Source organism: Helobdella robusta, assembly GCF_000326865.2.
Source record: "Helobdella robusta unplaced genomic scaffold HELROscaffold_4, whole genome shotgun sequence".
NCBI classification, from domain to species: Eukaryota; Metazoa; Annelida; class Clitellata; order Rhynchobdellida; family Glossiphoniidae; genus Helobdella; species Helobdella robusta.
This window is the reverse complement of record NW_008704902.1, coordinates 6,123,980-6,141,301: the sequence shown is the minus strand read 5'-3', so window position 1 is coordinate 6,141,301 and position 17,322 is coordinate 6,123,980. Positions and strand designations below refer to the sequence as shown.

At 31.8% G+C, this 17,322-nt stretch overlaps 1 protein-coding gene across 1 annotated transcript; it reads right to left on the bottom strand.

Moving 5' to 3' along the window:
- Positions 1 to 5,700: 5,700 nt before the first annotated feature.
- On the bottom strand, positions 5,701 to 17,092 carry HELRODRAFT_189030 (hypothetical protein; the record flags this gene model as incomplete). The annotated part of the gene is made up of 25 exons (XM_009024835.1): positions 17,017 to 17,092; positions 16,271 to 16,551; positions 15,880 to 15,949; positions 15,537 to 15,752; positions 15,262 to 15,360; positions 14,996 to 15,164; positions 14,674 to 14,732; positions 14,343 to 14,521; positions 13,696 to 13,870; positions 13,493 to 13,587; positions 13,321 to 13,401; positions 13,182 to 13,252; positions 12,592 to 12,705; positions 11,958 to 12,068; positions 11,195 to 11,288; positions 10,887 to 10,979; positions 10,628 to 10,692; positions 9,928 to 10,070; positions 9,399 to 9,661; positions 8,575 to 8,615; positions 8,143 to 8,286; positions 7,734 to 7,927; positions 6,504 to 7,564; positions 6,247 to 6,437; positions 5,701 to 6,167 (listed from the first exon to the last, which is right to left on the bottom strand). Exons 1-25 carry the CDS (start codon positions 17,080 to 17,082, stop codon positions 5,701 to 5,703), a joined length of 4,542 nt encoding a protein of 1,513 aa, XP_009023083.1. The 5' UTR covers positions 17,083 to 17,092.
- Positions 17,093 to 17,322: the final 230 nt, after the last annotated feature.

Sequence of the window (17,322 nt, the reverse complement as noted above, 5' to 3'; positions counted from 1 at the left end):
AACCTAATTGAGTTATCAAATTGTAATGTACTACAATGCCACTGAATAAAATTCTTCGGTCTGCTAACATTCACAAACTATTATTTATTAATTAAAGATTTAATTAAAGGTTCAGCTTATATAATTATTCCTGTCAAGTTTCTAAAATACTTTGCTGGAGTCGACAACGTTGTTCTTAATTCAGTCAAAACTATGTTCCGGCTACAATTTAACGATAACATATGTTATTTGGAACGTTTAAACTAATGTCGGTGTACTTGTTGATTGCTTTAAAATAGGAATTTGTTAGTTTGCAATTCTTTTAGGTATTTCTCCGATGTATCAACAAGCATGTGCATTTAAATACATATGAATCCAAATGCTGCATTTGGTAGACCTGGATTCCACCGCGTTCGAACCCAGACAACGTCAGCAGCGACAAGGCAGGCGGCTTGGCCATTACATCATCGCGATGCTCATTTTCAGATTGAGTTTATTAGAGATACAAGCGTAAATGACAAAATAATGGTTGAATGTGCATACGACGTAATGTTTGCAAAATCGAATATAATTATTCAATGTAAATTTATGTATTATTGCGGCCTTGCAGCATGTATGACGTTAAATTTCTTTGGTCATGACGCAATTGTTTGTAATTGGCGCCGTTGAAATAAACAGCTTTTGTTGAAATTTTCGTGTGAATTAATTTTAATAACATTGAATATTATGATCCAATCGTAAAATATGGTTAAGCCATTTTCCATCTCAAAATATTTCCGTAAAAAGGTCTCTAAAAAACAGCTCCCAGAGGTAAGCATCCAATTTGAACGCTCTTTGTTTTTCATTTCTTGTCTTTTTATTTAATTTTATAAAATAATAATTTATTTTTAGTTTCATTGTACTTGTGTTATGCTTCCTTATGTTATTTGTGTTACTTGTTATTCTCTTCGTTTCTCGAATTAGTTCGAAACATAACAGAACAACTTATTGGTTAACTAACTTTTCAAATTCTGGGCAACTTTTGTCTTATCTTTTTAATTTGCTTCACAATCAATAGTGGTTTAAAATTTGAATTGTAAAAGAGCAAGAAAGATAATTGAAGGAGTTGGAAAACTAGAATGTAGGGATAGACTGAAAGAATGCAGATTAACAATGCTAGAAAGGAGAAGATGCAAAGGAGATATGATTTAGATTTAGACATATAAGTTAATAACTGGAAAGGAAGAAATACCATTCACCAGGTTCTTTTAACTAGAAAAAAGGAAAGGATTAAGAGGTCATAGATACAAGCTTTTCAAGAAGACAAGAAAATCCAATAAAGCAAAGATTCTTCAGCAGCAAGGTGGTAAACAACTGGAATGAGCTGAGCGATGAAATTGTCTCAGTGGATTCAATCAACAATTTTAAATTCAAAAGCTAGGATACTAGAACATTTATTTTGTAGTGGTTCTTACACAGATGCTAGTCTACTGAATCACTTTAAACTTTGCTATTATTATTATTATTATTATTATTATTATTATTATTATATCTAAGTACATTTGGTGAAAATTTAAAAAAAATCCGATGTTTAGTTTTTGTTTAAGCAATTTTTCAAATTTAATGCCAATAACCTTAAAAACGGTTTTTTGTGAATAAAAATGTAACTAATCATCTAGGGACTGTAAAATTTTCAGGAATTATTAATCACAAATTTATAATGAATAAAAATGTAACTAATCATCTGGGGTATGATAGTTTTTGAAGTTATAACAATAACTATGTTATAAAAAAATGGTTAAAATTCAAATGAATTCTAAAGCATAGTTTTTTGTAAATACACTTTGAATTTATTCTAGCCAAGGATTTTTCTCAGCCAAGGATCTCAATATGAGTGTTAATTAATAAAACTCAAAAAACTCACAAAGTAATCTAGGGTCTGTAATATTTTCAGGGTTTATTAATCACAAATTCATGTGTGTATGGTGCAAATTTTATAAATTTCTGAAGTATAATTTTTTTTGTAAAAAAATTTTCAAAGATATAGGACAAAAAACATTAAAACTGGTTTTTACTGAATACAAATTTAACTAATCATCTAGAGCCTGTCGGTTTTTAAGGTTATAACAATAACTATGTTATAAAGTAATGGTTGAAATTTTCAAGGCTTATTAATCACAAATTCATGTGTATATGATGCAAATTTTATTAACTAGTTTTTGTAAAAAAAAATTCAAAGATTTAGAACAAAAAACAACATAACTTTTATTCACAAAAACTTTTTATGGTTATTAGCATTAAAGTTGAAAAGTTGTTTTTACAAAAATTAAGCTTTAGATTTTTTCAAATATTCACCAAATGTACTTAGATATGCTTATTAATAAACTATGAAAATTTCACAAGCCTAACATTATTACTCAGCGAGTAATTTGACTTTTAACTTTTAACGCTTATATTTCTATATTTCTTTCGGCTCAATTATTCATCTACATTAGACTATCGTACAATAGACTTTTACATGTCAGCATAAAAAAATGCTTTACTCCAAATTGACTTGATTTAGACTAAAGTTTAGAACATTCTAAACTAATCTTTAAAATGAATTAAAATTAATTTTGAAATGCCACAATATTTATAATGTTGAACTAAAAGGCCACGAATGAGCATGCGATTCAAGTGGTTGATCCTCCATCATCATCAGGAGACGCACCAGCAGCAACTACCTTGACTCCTTTGAATTCCACAACTGAACTTATAAATGAAAAATCAGCTGTAGATTCTTCAACAAAAGGATGGTTTGGGAAGTTTTGGTCTGGTTGGGTAAAATCTAGTCCCGATTTCATAGGCTAACTTTGTTCCCAGATTTTTATTAATAAGTTTTGGTATCATAATTAAAGCTACATTTTTATGAGTATTTGTTAAATTTTTAATTTTCAAATGCTGTTTTTTACTTTGCTTTTATGTCAATTATTCTAAGTGAACATTTTCATTGTATTTTATAAATAATAAGATAATGATAAATTTTCAGGTATGAATTTTCTCAATATATTTAAACTCTGCTTTTTGGCTTATTTTTTACAAGGTCCAAAAAATACAAAAATATTGTAATATGTGATAATTGATAATTTTAGTTTACCATTTCTGTTCACACTATTTGATGTTTTTAGAATTTTTATGTATGATACATTGTCAAATTAACAAATGGCATATAATTAACATTTGACCTTTTATTACTTCGTTGGTTAATAATTTTGTTGTGTGAGGCTTATATATATATAAAGATATTGTACATATTGTATATACGTATGCATGTATATAGCTATGAACATACACATGTACATGAGCATAATGTAACATTTAAAAATAAACACCCCTAAACATCGAATTGATTTGATTTGTTGAGAATGACCCAATAAATTTGAGAAATTTAAATACTTTGGTACTACATTGTACGCTAACAATGTCTGTTGAGTTATCTTCAAGGGTGTTGATGATTTGTCATATCCAAAAAGTGATGTCTTGAAAGGTTTTTAAAAACATTATCTTTGATGTTTGTATTAACTTTAAATCAGCTGCCAATGAGTTCTTAATTTTAGCTAAAGCAGCTAAAACATTTTCCTCCCAAGATAAAATGTTTTGGACAGAGGTCAGAAGATTACCATGCTTTGCCAGTGGCGTATCTAGACAACGGACTACGTTGTAGAAACGTTGAAATTTGATGGTGAGACCGAAAAATTGACCAAATGTTCGTTAGTATGCCCAACGTTAGGCTGGCAACCCTTGATCTTTTTGCTTATGCCAATTTTTAGCCGATTTTGTACTTAAAAAACGGTGCTTTCTGTTTTTATTTTCCTTGTAAACTTCTGTAAAATAAATACTAATCCTTGTCTTGTTTAGTTGATAAAATATCTTTGACATATATAGAGACATGGATCGAGAACACCACAGTCAACAACCGGGTTGATCACCAAGCCACATAAAACTAGTTTTAATCTGCTGACATCCGCTGTTCCACCACCTCTTTAGAGTCTGAGTTTATTCGTTGTTTAGTTTATTCGTTGAATTAAGTGAGATGAAGCCATTTGAATATAATCGGCATCAAAATGGGAGCTGAGACCAAATGTCCCAGCGACCTTCACAATGCCAGCTGAATACAGAATGTAGAGTAAGGGCACAAAAGCCAGACATTTGGGCACCACGAACCAATGTTGATGTAACCGATTTTGACCCCACGATAGTAATTTCGAATTTTTTCTGCAATGTGCTCATTTATTATAATTAATTTTTTGTCTTGCTATTTAAGTACACATGCACACACGCGCCCACAAACGCACGGAGAAAATGAAAAAAACAGGAAAGCATATACCCATCGGCTTCTCCACAACCACGTCGCTTTTTACGAGTTACCCAAAACGTTAGACATTGTAACTGGGTGCTTAATGTTAACCAGACAAGATTTTTACGTATACATTCAAAAACAAACGTGTTCTTTGAAACTAAATAATCAACCCCTAAAAGTTTTAAGGTTTCAATTAAAAAGGAAGTCAAATATCAATCTTCATTGTTTATTTCAAATGTTTAAAAGAAGATAAATTTTGTTAAAACTCGAAAATGATAATAACATAGTATATATAACGCTAAAAATAATTTAAATAAACTTGATACCAACATTTAACTAAACAAGTTTTTATCTATGGTTACTAAAATCAAATGAAATGCAAATTTGTGAAGCAAAACATTTATTAATTTTATCGTTAAATCATAAAGCAGCAGGCTTAGTTTATTTTTCAGTTTACTCGTTGCTTATTAAATTACAAACACGATCTGTCTTCGTGAAGAAATAACTTGATTACGTTTATGAAATATGATATTAGCCAGAACATGGCGCTAGTTACTATTAAATTAAGAATTATAAATTTAAAAGACTAAAAATAGCTTAAATCTAAGAAGAAAACTAAGTGCCTTTGATGAATCTATAAGTATAGTAAATAGTTTCAAGGTTAACAGAAAAGAAAGTGATTTCACAAGAGCAGTCATATCAGCTGCATATTTTATGATAGTTCTACCAATTGGTCCAAGAATTTAATTTATTGTGAATTTATAATTATAGGCAAGCAGAAAAAATCAGTAGGGTGTGAATGTAGCAGTAGTTAGATATAGCAGCAATGCAATGTAAATTAACAAATGAATTGAAGTTTTCAGCATGGATAACCCCAGCCAACCAATGAAAAGATTTATTCAATAGTCTAGTTGTTAAGTACCAAGAAGAATCAGGCTCAGAGAATGAGCCATTTTAAAATTATTTTGGAAAAAGTGATAGTTTGTTGCCTGCTTAAGTTACCAAGATTGTTCAATAAAAACAAATAATAGAGATGAAAAAATTTAATGAGCAACTTTTAAATTTTTTCTGAGAAATACTTAATATGTTATACATTGTAAATTTGAGTTTTCTTAGTTTGATTTATTGCATTTAAAAATTGATAAATTCAGCAATTTTAAAAAATAAACTAAAAATTCATATTTTTATACAAGTGCACTTTTAAAAATAGATTCAAGTAAAAACATGGGTCAAAATAATATAAACTTGCTTTTTCATCTGGAATGTGGACTTTGTGGTTGAAAGACTTTAATATATATGCATGGATCATGTTTTGCTACATTACTTATATGAGCTCCTATGCGTGTGTATATGATTACAAAATGCGGCATCCATGTTTAGCTTATTATTGCTTCACTGAAAAATCAATCTGTGGCAAGTTCCGGAAACTTTAATTTAAGGTTGTTGCAAGGTTTCTCATCCTTAGAATGAATGTTCATATCATTTATCATTTCGGATAAATGCAAACAATTTTCATTTGTTTCATTTTTTGACAGGTGAGATTTTACGGACTGAGACTCTACATTTGATGACCCACATTTTCCCGCGCCACTGTCAACGCTATTGTAACTCTCTTTACTACTGCCAGCCTGTCTATTTTTACCATGGCTAATGGGAGAAGAACACAACACCAATGGCGACAAAAGCGGACCGCCCAAACTAGTGCGGCGCTTGCTCAACAACAATGAACTGGGGCGTGAATTTCTGGAACTGGAGAGAGAATGAGGTTGTTGTTTTGGTATGAAAGATGATGTAAGATTCACTAGGCAACGATGATGAGCTGAAAGTGGGCATTTTGATTGTTCGTTATGTTTCTGCATAGTTGGGGACACTGAATTTGGAATGAATAAAAAAATCAAGTGCAAATAATAATTCAACTTGAATAAATAGAATGTAGAATGAAACCCTACTGGATGCGCTTCCACTGTCAGAACTCGAAAATCCACTGTTGCTCGGCATGTACCACTTTTGAGTGCTGGTCCTCCTTAATTGACATGTTCTCTTTTGTTGAATCAATAAAGTTCTTGGACTATTAAGGTACTCAGATGTGCTTTTTCTTCTGCAACCATATGTAGACAATCTTCTATGCATTTTTAACGATCTGGAAAAAAATAATGGAAAAATAAAAAATAAAATCCAAATTCAGTTTAAAATGCTTAATTGTTACCTTTTTACTTTAACTGTAGGTATGACCCTAAATTCAACGCTTTGATAAAACGTGGGCGGTGATGATGGGCTAAAAGATATTTTATCAGCTTCTTCAACTTCTTTTTCTAGTAGTGATTGCTCATCAGTAGGAGGACTGTTGTTGCCTCTCAATTTGGAAGCTGTTTCATCCAAATTTTCATCTAACATCTCATAAACATTTGTCAGACATTCACTGTTTCTCGAAAGTGATGATGCCTCTGATTCGTATAATTTTTCTTTTTCAATTTTGTATATTTCTTTGACAGGAAGCAAATCAGATGATCCAGCTTTTGATTCTTCTTTATCGTACCATTTAGTTTTGGTTGCCCCAGGAATTGAGCGTTTATGAGAAAAGGTGTGTTTCATAAAACGCCTGATACTCTTAGATGCATTGTTGCCAGTTTTTTCTGTTTCTTTGTTGCAATTTGATTTGTCACTATCCTTTTGTGGCTCGTTCGACAGCTTCGTGTTGCTTGATATGTTACTTTCAGCATCAGGTTTATTTATGGAAATAGAGCATACTTGAGCAATTTCATTACAAGCTCTGTAAATGTTGCAAAAACTTTGTGCTAACTTTTTGTTTTCAGGGTTCATATTGTTTTGATTATCATGAACAGTCAAACTATGTTTTCTAAGAATGTTTTTATTCTCAGATTTATCATCTAATTTTGCTGCATGTGGTTCAAGCAGGGATGAAATGTAGGAATGAGTTTCTGTGTCTGCAGTTTTATGAATGCCGGTTTCAACTTCACGTTGCTGAGAACTGGAGGACTTGTTTATTGCTCTGGAATGTACTGCCCCATCACTGTCTTCATCTTTTTCTAACAATTCAAAAACATTTTTTTTGCTTTTCCTGCTGAGTGTAGATGTTGTTGATGCAGATATATTTTCGTTATTTGTTTTCTGCTGAGATTGTTGTTGCAGAATCAACTCAATAACTTGACTGTGATTCATGCCAGAAACTGAAACATTATTAACGTGGGTTAACATGTCTCCTACACACAACCCTGCACTGTAAGCTGGACTGCCCTTCTCAACTGCCTGCCATATTAAAAAATTCAAAATAAATTTTCTTCGTTTTTTGTACATCTTGTGTGTTGACAAATGTATGACAACTGAAACTTATAATTTACGAGAAGCCTCAGCGATGCAACTAAATAATTATAAACTAGAATGATAAATGAACCAATGAATTAATTATAAGGCTCACCATAATGATATGTTGGAATGAATATTTGTTGTTCGCAGGATTTAATACTTTTAGAGCTCGAATGTTAAATCCGAATCCTTCCCTGTTTCTTGTGACGCTGACAACTTTGACAGATGTTTCGATGAAAGAAGAGGAGTCATCGAAAGAACTTCCACTTGATTCCCTTGACAACTGCTTCACCAGTCTATGAGGAGCTAATGCAAATAAAAAATGACTAACCTTAAAACAATTCAGTAAAAAACGTTGTTGCATAATACAGAAATAAAAAGAACAGATAAAATTCTTTGCAATCAATTAACGTGAAATAACGGTCCCATTAACAAAATTTTCATTTTTTAGTAAAAAATTTGATTACAAAAACGGAGTTAATTTAGAATTCCATTTGATGCGAATGTGCAGTCCAAATTACCTTTGCTTTTGGTGGGAGTCGATGCTAAATTGCTGAAATTACTAAGAGAAGATGAAGATGATGATTTCGTGAGCAGAGCTTCTCTAGCGCGTTTCAAAGAGCCAGTCACTCTCAAATTTGCCAATTCTGGGATCTTCTTCTTTTCTATAATGAACAATAATATAACGCTATATATATCTCTGACATAAGCATCAAATTCAGGCTATAACTAATGAATTGGGCAATTACGCATTCGATTGAAAACATTAGAATAATGTAATATAACCAGCAAACAATTTTTGAACCAATTCAATGGAAATAAGAAACAACAGATTTTTCATTTTCAATCAAAATTTCCCAAAACGGGCGAAATTTTCTAGTTTCTTTATTTTAAAAATAACTTCATGCAAAAAACAAATGTAGAATTGAAAAAAAATTAAGCTTGTTACAAACCAGACGGTTCCGAGGCAGATGATCCAGACAAACTATGAGGTCTTTGGAATTAGTTCAATTAAAAAATTAATTAAATAAATTTATTAGTTGAATATTCAATGTTAACAGTTTGATATTAACAAATCAAATGGACAATTTTTATGTGGTTATAATGACCAGGACAGCTAAAATTTTACATTTGCTAATTAGTTTTGAATATTGGAAAAAAAATATTTTTTTCAACACTTCAACGTTTTCCGGCTTTGATGTAGTCTTAAAAATGTTTCAATGAAAATTTAATAGTTTAAGACATAAGCCGAGTCTGGAGATACTGCATAGTGATGAATTTCAGTGTATAACTGGCATTGAAAAGCTTAATGATAAAGCTTTTCAATGCCAGTTATACACTGAAATTACATCTTAACCAAAGTACGAAACAAAAGGTATTTTTCTTTATAAACTTCACTGAAAAAAAGGCTACATGAACAATCTTACGAGAGAACTATTAGAAATATGGAACAGAATAACAAAGCCGTGATGCGTTTAGCTGAAGATTTAAAAGAAATAAATTGAATTTTCTTGCTGAAAAATATGCTACACGCCGATGAAAAGTGAAGATTGTGAAGATGGAAGTGTTCGTGATCTCATGATTTTCTGACAAAAAACTTTGAAAAACAAGTTGTAAATAGGAATTATTAAAATTAAATAAGCTGAAATAATATTCAGCATAGCTAAAAGCAGAGCAGAGTTGGGGTTATGGATTCAATCATCTATTAATGGGATTTCGAAGAAATAGAATAGAAAAATTAAGGAAATGATGAAGATGATATATTTGTAAAAGCAACCTTTCAGGCAACGATAAAATGGAAGTATTATTTCTCAATATAGATTCGTAATCCACATCATCGTTGCTCTGCTGAAGGCTGCTAGTTGTCATGGAGTCAACACAAACAACAGCTGATGATGTCTCCCCCTGGTCGGCACCTAATTGTTTCTCGTCCATTTCGTTGTCAGATTTTGATGCATTTTCATCCTCGTTAGCTTTCTTTTCATTGCCGAAACTGCTCTTCATCAGATCCATTCTGATGTCGTAAGGTGTCTCGCTCATCTAATGTCATCAATTTTGTCAATAAAATCATTCATGTGGTTTTATGGAGGTCCATGTTTTTCCATGATACCAAGTTATATTTGTTATTAAAAATTTTAATTTCAACGAAACTAAATCTGAAATCTAAACTAAAGTAGCCTATATATTAATTAGTAAAAGTAAATGAATAAAAATAAGAATAATGAAAATGAAGTAATAAAGTAATTTACATTTCTAATTAACGCTTTAATAACTCTTATTTACAATTTGTTATTTAAATTTCTAACGTCGAGTATTTTAAAATGGTTTTCAGTTCTGCTGTAGCGGGGAGAACAGGTTGAAAAACTTTTGAAGAGTTCGCTCTCGTCATCCTCGTCCTCTTCATCACCACCAGAATCATCGATCTGATGCTGATACCTGTCTGTCCTTTCTGCTCATTGCAATGAAAAAAATTGAAACGGTTTCATATTTTCTTTCACGAACTCAATGCTGTATCATAAAAAACGAGCAACATCCAAATAATAATATGAAATGTGTGACGATAAGTAGAATTATATCAAAATTATTAAGAAAATTTGACAATCTCGCAAAATGGCTTTGTAATAAATCTTTAAAATTTTAATACATATTTATTATTATTTAGTTAATTACTGTTATAATTGAAGATCTAGTTAGATGAATATTTAAAAAATTAATTAAATAAATATAACGAAGAACGTTCAGTGAGCAACATTTTGAAACGAGATTATGAAATGGAATTATGAAATAACTGCTTTGCTTATATTTTCTAACATGCTTACCTGAAATTTATAGACTAAATTATGTATGAGCAACTAGACAGCATGTAAAAATTAGATTGGAAAATAAATGACAACTGCTGAATAACCGACTGACCAACCAACCGATCACCCAACCAACCATCAAAATAACTGGTGTCATCATCTCCAACTAGTTGAGGAACAAACTGAGTTTTTTGTCGCAACAAACTATTCCAATCTACGTCTTTGAAGAAATCATGAACTTTAACTTCTGTTGACCCGGATGAACCCAACCTGTACGACATTTTACAAATATCTTTTATTATGCTGTATAGAATGTTAAATAAAAACGTATGCCAAAAAATAGATGTTGGAATAAATTAAAGTTGTGATAAATTTCTCAAAACACATTTTATCTAATGCGACATTCACTGTTGATTGTTGAACCGCTAATTTCGGATTCCACTTTCTCATTCTCAGCAACTTACTGAACCAGTGTTTGCAACTCATCGCCTTCGATTCTTTCCTTTCCAAATAAACACAAAATCTTCTGTGTGTTGATGCACTCATTTGTTGATGCACTATAATTGTTTTACATTTTAACCTTAATGTTATCAAACCACTTAATGTTTTTTTAACTGTAAAATAATTTTCAAACAAATCTAAAACAACAACTTTCTCGACAAAATTATGAAATTAAAATTTAAATAATTTCACGTGACACTGTGGAACGCTACAAAAGTAAACTTTTCATCCCAGTTATTTGTTACTGGACCATTCAATGTGTCATGCATACCTCTGCGTGGGATCTTTGATGAGCAGGGATTCGATGATGTCCACAGCGTCGTCACACACTTTGAATTCCTCTTCCTCAGGCCAGTCGATCTCACCTGTGGCGTGCGGAGTTCAATTGAAGTTCATTGACGAACAGGATGAAATAAGTTAGTCGAGCATTTGGCTTCATTCAGCAGTTGAATGATGTATAAAACATAATAAGTGACTGCTATAGACCGAAATAGCACCACGTTTTTTCATCACATTTGCTATCTTTAAGGCGTTGCATAACATTATGCTATATAAAAGTGTAAAATAAGAAGTTGATATATTTTTAATCAACTGTTCTTGGGATTGTTAAAACCTCGTCACGTTATTGAGAGGTTGATTTTGGTTATTCAGCTTTATTATAAACAACTGTTAAGCCAACAAAATTTTTGTTATCAAGTTCAAAGATAGCGTTACAAATAGATATAATATTCATTTTACTGAAAGATCTTCTCCTTACAAAATGGTATCGATAATGAAGATTTATAGAAAAAGCAGGGTACAGATCAATTGGAATAAGCGATTAGATGCATTATATTGAAATGGTTTGAACATGTAAAAGAAGTAGGGAGGTGATAGAGTAAATAAATATAGAACTTCTGATATATATGGGTCAAGGGAAAGTGGTAGACTAAGATTATCAGTGAAGAAGTGTTGCAAGCAAATAAAACAAACAAAAAAACGAACAAAAAAGAACAAACAGACAAACAAACAATGTGAAACAAATGAATGCAGACCAGTAACGATTTCACTGAAGACCTCCTCGGGTGAATTGCCGGTGAAAGGAACGCAGCCGACCAGGAATTGATACAAGATGATGCCCATGGACCACCAGTCCACAGGCTTGCCTATCAAATTAAATTTTCATTATATCAAATTTCTCCGATATCATATCACGTTGACATTTATACTTGAACAGATCAAAAATTAAATCTTTCTTCAAATCGAATGAAATCTTTTTATTTATCCTACTTTAAAAGGGCATTCAAAATATATATTCAAATAAATAAACGAATGATTAATAAACAAATGTACATTATTTTTATTTTTATTATTGTTTTTGTTTTTTTTTATTTTTGTTTTTGTTAAAATGGGTTTGAAGATGTTAAGCTGTGAAGTCAAACAATGGTGGATTTGAAAAAAATAGATGCATTGCCTCGCATTTATGTAAACATCTGTAAATTGGAGCGGGAATTCAAAAAGGAATTTGATGAGTGCAGCGCAAGGACATGTAATTAATAAAACTATCCAGTCTGAAACATGTTTGCATCAAATTTGCTTGATTAGCAGCAAAATTAAAAAACCTTACAATTTTATTATATTTAATGAAATTTAGTGATTAAATAAATAAATAAATAAATAAACTGCGACCATATTCCTGCCTGAGAATAACCTCAGGGGCAATGTACTCGGGTGTCCCGAAAACCTGATTGTCCAAAAACTTTTTGCTGTCTCTCATGGGACCCTCAAACAAATTTGTGGTCACTGGTTTGTTTAAAATCATTTTATGATCATTATTTTGAAATATTAATGATTTTATTCAAACAAAATTCAACAAATTAGTTCTCAATTTTGTGGCAAAAAAATCATCTTCAACAAAATAAAAATGCATAAAAATAATTAGCACTTTCAACTGAAAGACACATTCCATAGCCTACCTAACTGGTTGTCAAAAGTAAGTAAGTTTAATTGAAATATTTTCTTAATCTTGCAGTTACAAAAAATTCAAGTTAACTATCCGAAGATATTTTAAGAAAGATACACACACACAACAACGTGGAATCAACATGTTAATGTTTTAAAATAGCAAGGTAAAAATAATTGGAATGCACTGAAGCACATACAAAAATTCATATTCTACCTATAGTTAATCAAAGTTATAAAATTTCCCAAACTTATGAAGAAAAGTTAAATGCGATGAGACGATAAGAAAATGAAAGAGAGTGAGACAAACCACTTACTTTTCATAAGACCAATTTTTGACAAGCCGAAATCTGTCAGCTTTATGTGACCAATTGAAGTTATGAGCAAGCTATTAAGGAGTGAATCACAATGTTAACTATAAAAACAATAATTCGTAGTAATGACAAAATAACGAACTTGTCAGGTTTGAGATCTCTATGCACAATTCCAAAGTTGTGCAAATATTCCAAAGCTAGAACAGTTTCAGCAAAATACAACCTAACAAACAAAAACAGTACTTGAATAGATAAGCGATAAGGAGTTAAAAACTGTCAACAAAAGGTGTGCGTGAGCCGTTAAAGTAACTAACCTAGCCATGTCGAGTGGTAAGGGACCGGATATATTCTTGAGGAGGGCCCCACAGTCACCCCCCTCCACATACTCCAACACCATACACAAAAATTTCTGAAAAGTAATTTGACATTACCTACTGAGTTTAATTTCTAATTACTCAATCATAAATCTTGCTTATTAGTATTAATTAAACAAAATTAAAATAGGTAACAGTGCAACCTTAGTTTCAAAGCTGCAGTAGAAGCTGACAACAAATGGATTGTCGATAAATGTCAATATATCTCTCTCTGCAAAAACTTGCTCCACCATGTTTCTCAGCACCAAGTTACTTTTCAAGAGTTTCTTCATTGCAAACAACCTCTTGGAAGTTTTGTGCCTCACCAGCAACACTGCACTGTTATTTATTTGTCAACAATTTAATAATAATAATAATATAACATCTATTTCAAGAAACAATCATGCCATGAGATTGAAATGTTCACGTTCAAACCAACTTGAAGAATGTATGAACATTTTACAAATTAAATAGTCAAACTTATGCAGCTGTAGTATTATATGCCAATTTATTTGTTTATATTAATTAACGCCTACAAACAATTATAGAAGATGTCCGAGGAATGATCCAGGCTGATGTGCAACATTATCAACAATACAAGTGCTACAAGAAAATGATACTATGTTACAACATGATCATTATTTATTCAACTCAGTTTTCATATTTTAAAATTTAACAACCATTAGATTCAGCTAAGTTTCCACAAATTTAAACAACCATTAGATATCATAAAAGTGTTATTATTTCATGAGTTATGAATCTTTTAACTTATGAAACGTATGAAATGAAGGGGGAAAGAGGTAGAACCAACCCATAAGCACCGTTGCTTATCAACTTGACGGTTTCAAAATCAGATTCCTGTGGAGTTCTTGACGGCGTGGATGATGATACCAGCAGTGCATTTTGATTTTGGTTCTCATTAAAATGGCGCTCAAAAAACGGAGGCGTCAGGGAGGTGTGGCACTCGACGTCCACGTTGAAATTTGCAGGCTGTTCGGTATTAATTCGTCAATATGAATATAAGACACATCACGGTAATAACATGGAGTTTATCAATAATAATAATAATAATAATAATAATAATAATAATAATAATAACAATAATAATAATAATAATAATAATGATAATAACAATGAATAACCTCATAACTGGAGTTGTTGCTTGAAGTGTCTGATGAATCACAATCTTTTCCCTGACAGCCTGCAGTGGAAAAAATTCACCACACGTAACATATTAAGCTTGTAAACAGTTATGACTGGCAATAAATTTTACATAAAATAAATTAAACAGTAAACTCCAGCAGCAGCCGTGAGAATCAAAATAAAAATTCAAAAACATGAAAACAAAAATAAAAACCACACCTCGAGCATAACAAAGAGCAGTGACATCATATGTACAAATAATTATTAAAAGGGTGAAAATAACATAAACTAAAAAATTATGATTAAAATTAAATAAATAACCTAAAAAACTATTCAAATTGAGACGATGATGGTGATAAACAGGTTCAACTGATGGCTTCTCAAGACCCAGCTGGTTGAATACGTAACTAACCACGTCAGAACTCGATATCTTCTTCACTTCAACTTCTGTTTCTTCCAGTTTACGATAAAAATCTTTTGGATCGAATTCCTACGGATGTTGAAAATGGTCGTGTACATTGAGTTATAAATAATTCAAATAATGATGATTAATAAACGATTAGAAAAAATAGAAGTCTGAAGCTGACCAGACATTCGAGTAGTCTGGCAGGTCTTGAGATGATGATGAGCAGCTCCTGAATCATTTGTGCCAGCTCATCACACGATGAGGAAGTTTTTGATCGTGCCTTCATTCATGCAAATAGTTAGGAATTTCATTTAAAAAACAAATTAAATGTCAAAAAATAATAAATGTAGAAGACAATCTAGCCGAATTAAAAATCCATGAATTGTTTGTTTAGCTGTTTTAAAATTTAAACAAGATGTCAAAAAGGAGAAATGGAATGAGACATAAAAAGCCTACGTTTTCAAGAAGTTGTTCCATGTTGTTGACCATGCCGGCCAAGTACTGGCTGGATATTTGATTCTCTCGTGATTTCTCCAGACAATCAGACGCCAGTTCATTAAGTTGGTGATAGACAAAAGAAGCCGACCCATCAGATTTGATGTGCGGGTACTGAGATGCAAGTGAGTGTCTGCGCAGATAGTGAACCAACCTCAGCTCCATCTCTTCTGTGGCCTGCAACAATTACAACACGGTATTTTTTCACTGTCAGAATTAAACATTCTACAGTGCATGTGAGGAAGAAAAACAAAAACAAATAATTAAAGGTAGAAATTGAGAAAAAAAATCAGAATTTAAGAACCTTTGGAAATCTTTTTCTGTAGAATTCATTCAAAGCACTGAGATCAGCATCAGCTTCAACGGGCGAATGACTGCAAGATTTATAAAAATCTTAATATGTGATAAGTAGAGACTAATTAGCACTGATTTCATTAAAATTAAAATCATATTAAAATGCAAAAAAGATTTTAATGTTTTAAAATTGAATTTTGTGAACAGCAGAACTGATCTAATTCATCAAATAATTATAATTATTGCATATAAATTTCTATTCTTACCCAGTTATTGTGAATTAGATGTTCATACAATTTTTCAAATTGAAACCAAATAATAGCATGAAACCAACCCCTCCGTCACACTATGGAACTACAAACAAGAAAACATTCACTCAAACACATTACTAAATCACTAACGTAAAACTCTGAGCCCTCGGTCTGAAAGACATTGACTGGAAAGAATTTCTTGCATGTGCGTTGTTGCTAACACTTTTATCCAACTCTGAATTTTCATTCCACGAGCTGGTGCCACCAAAAGTCGATAGGAAGCTACCACTGCAGCTAGCAAACTTTTCATCGGCGTTCGAAATATCACGGTCCACACTTACACAACTGATGTTGCTGTTGAGCAGTTGTGTTCCTGTCAAGCTCGTGCTACACAATGAACTGTTCAGCCTTTCTTGCGACGAGTTGTGTGACTGCAATGGTGAATTGCATCAAGTACAACTCATTAGCGTGAAAATGTGAATCATCGACATTATTATCATCCTCAAAATCGATATAAGCAAGCAATGAGATGAACCAAATCGGATAGGCTTTTAATGACTAGACCAAATTATGTGAAAGGATTCTCCAGCTCACATTACACACCACTCTGTGAACAAGGAGTTGATAAGTTTCGTTATCCCACGCTAAAAGTGTGACATCATCAAACAACACAAAACAGCTTTTGAGATTACAGTGACAGGAGGCTAGAGCTGTTCAGTTAGTCATCTCAGGTTTGACAACCAAAGACTGTTTTTGGTGATTACACCGTGGTGACAACCGCTGTACCACAACGTTTATGAAAGCGCATATTTTAAAAATATAATAATACACATGAAGTCATAAATTATGTCAATGCCAGCCAGCACTGAAAAAGAAAAATCATTGATATTTCTAACTGAGAAAGCAGACGAAGGTGAAGGGAAAGCACTCCAATCAGATGACACCATCGAGTTAATCGACATCTTCCTGGAAAAAAATGTATGAAACTTTCAAGAATTATGGCTAACTAGGAGAAAATAAAAACCTCAGAGCATTTTATATACAAGTAAATAGCAGTTTGAACAGATAAAAAAACACCAAACAAACCACTGCCAAAGTATTTTTTATAAAACTTTTCATTACATACACAAGAAAAAAAAGAAAATCATTTGATGTTTAGTAACTTTATATAATGAGAAAACCAAAGAAGCAGTGACCTGGAG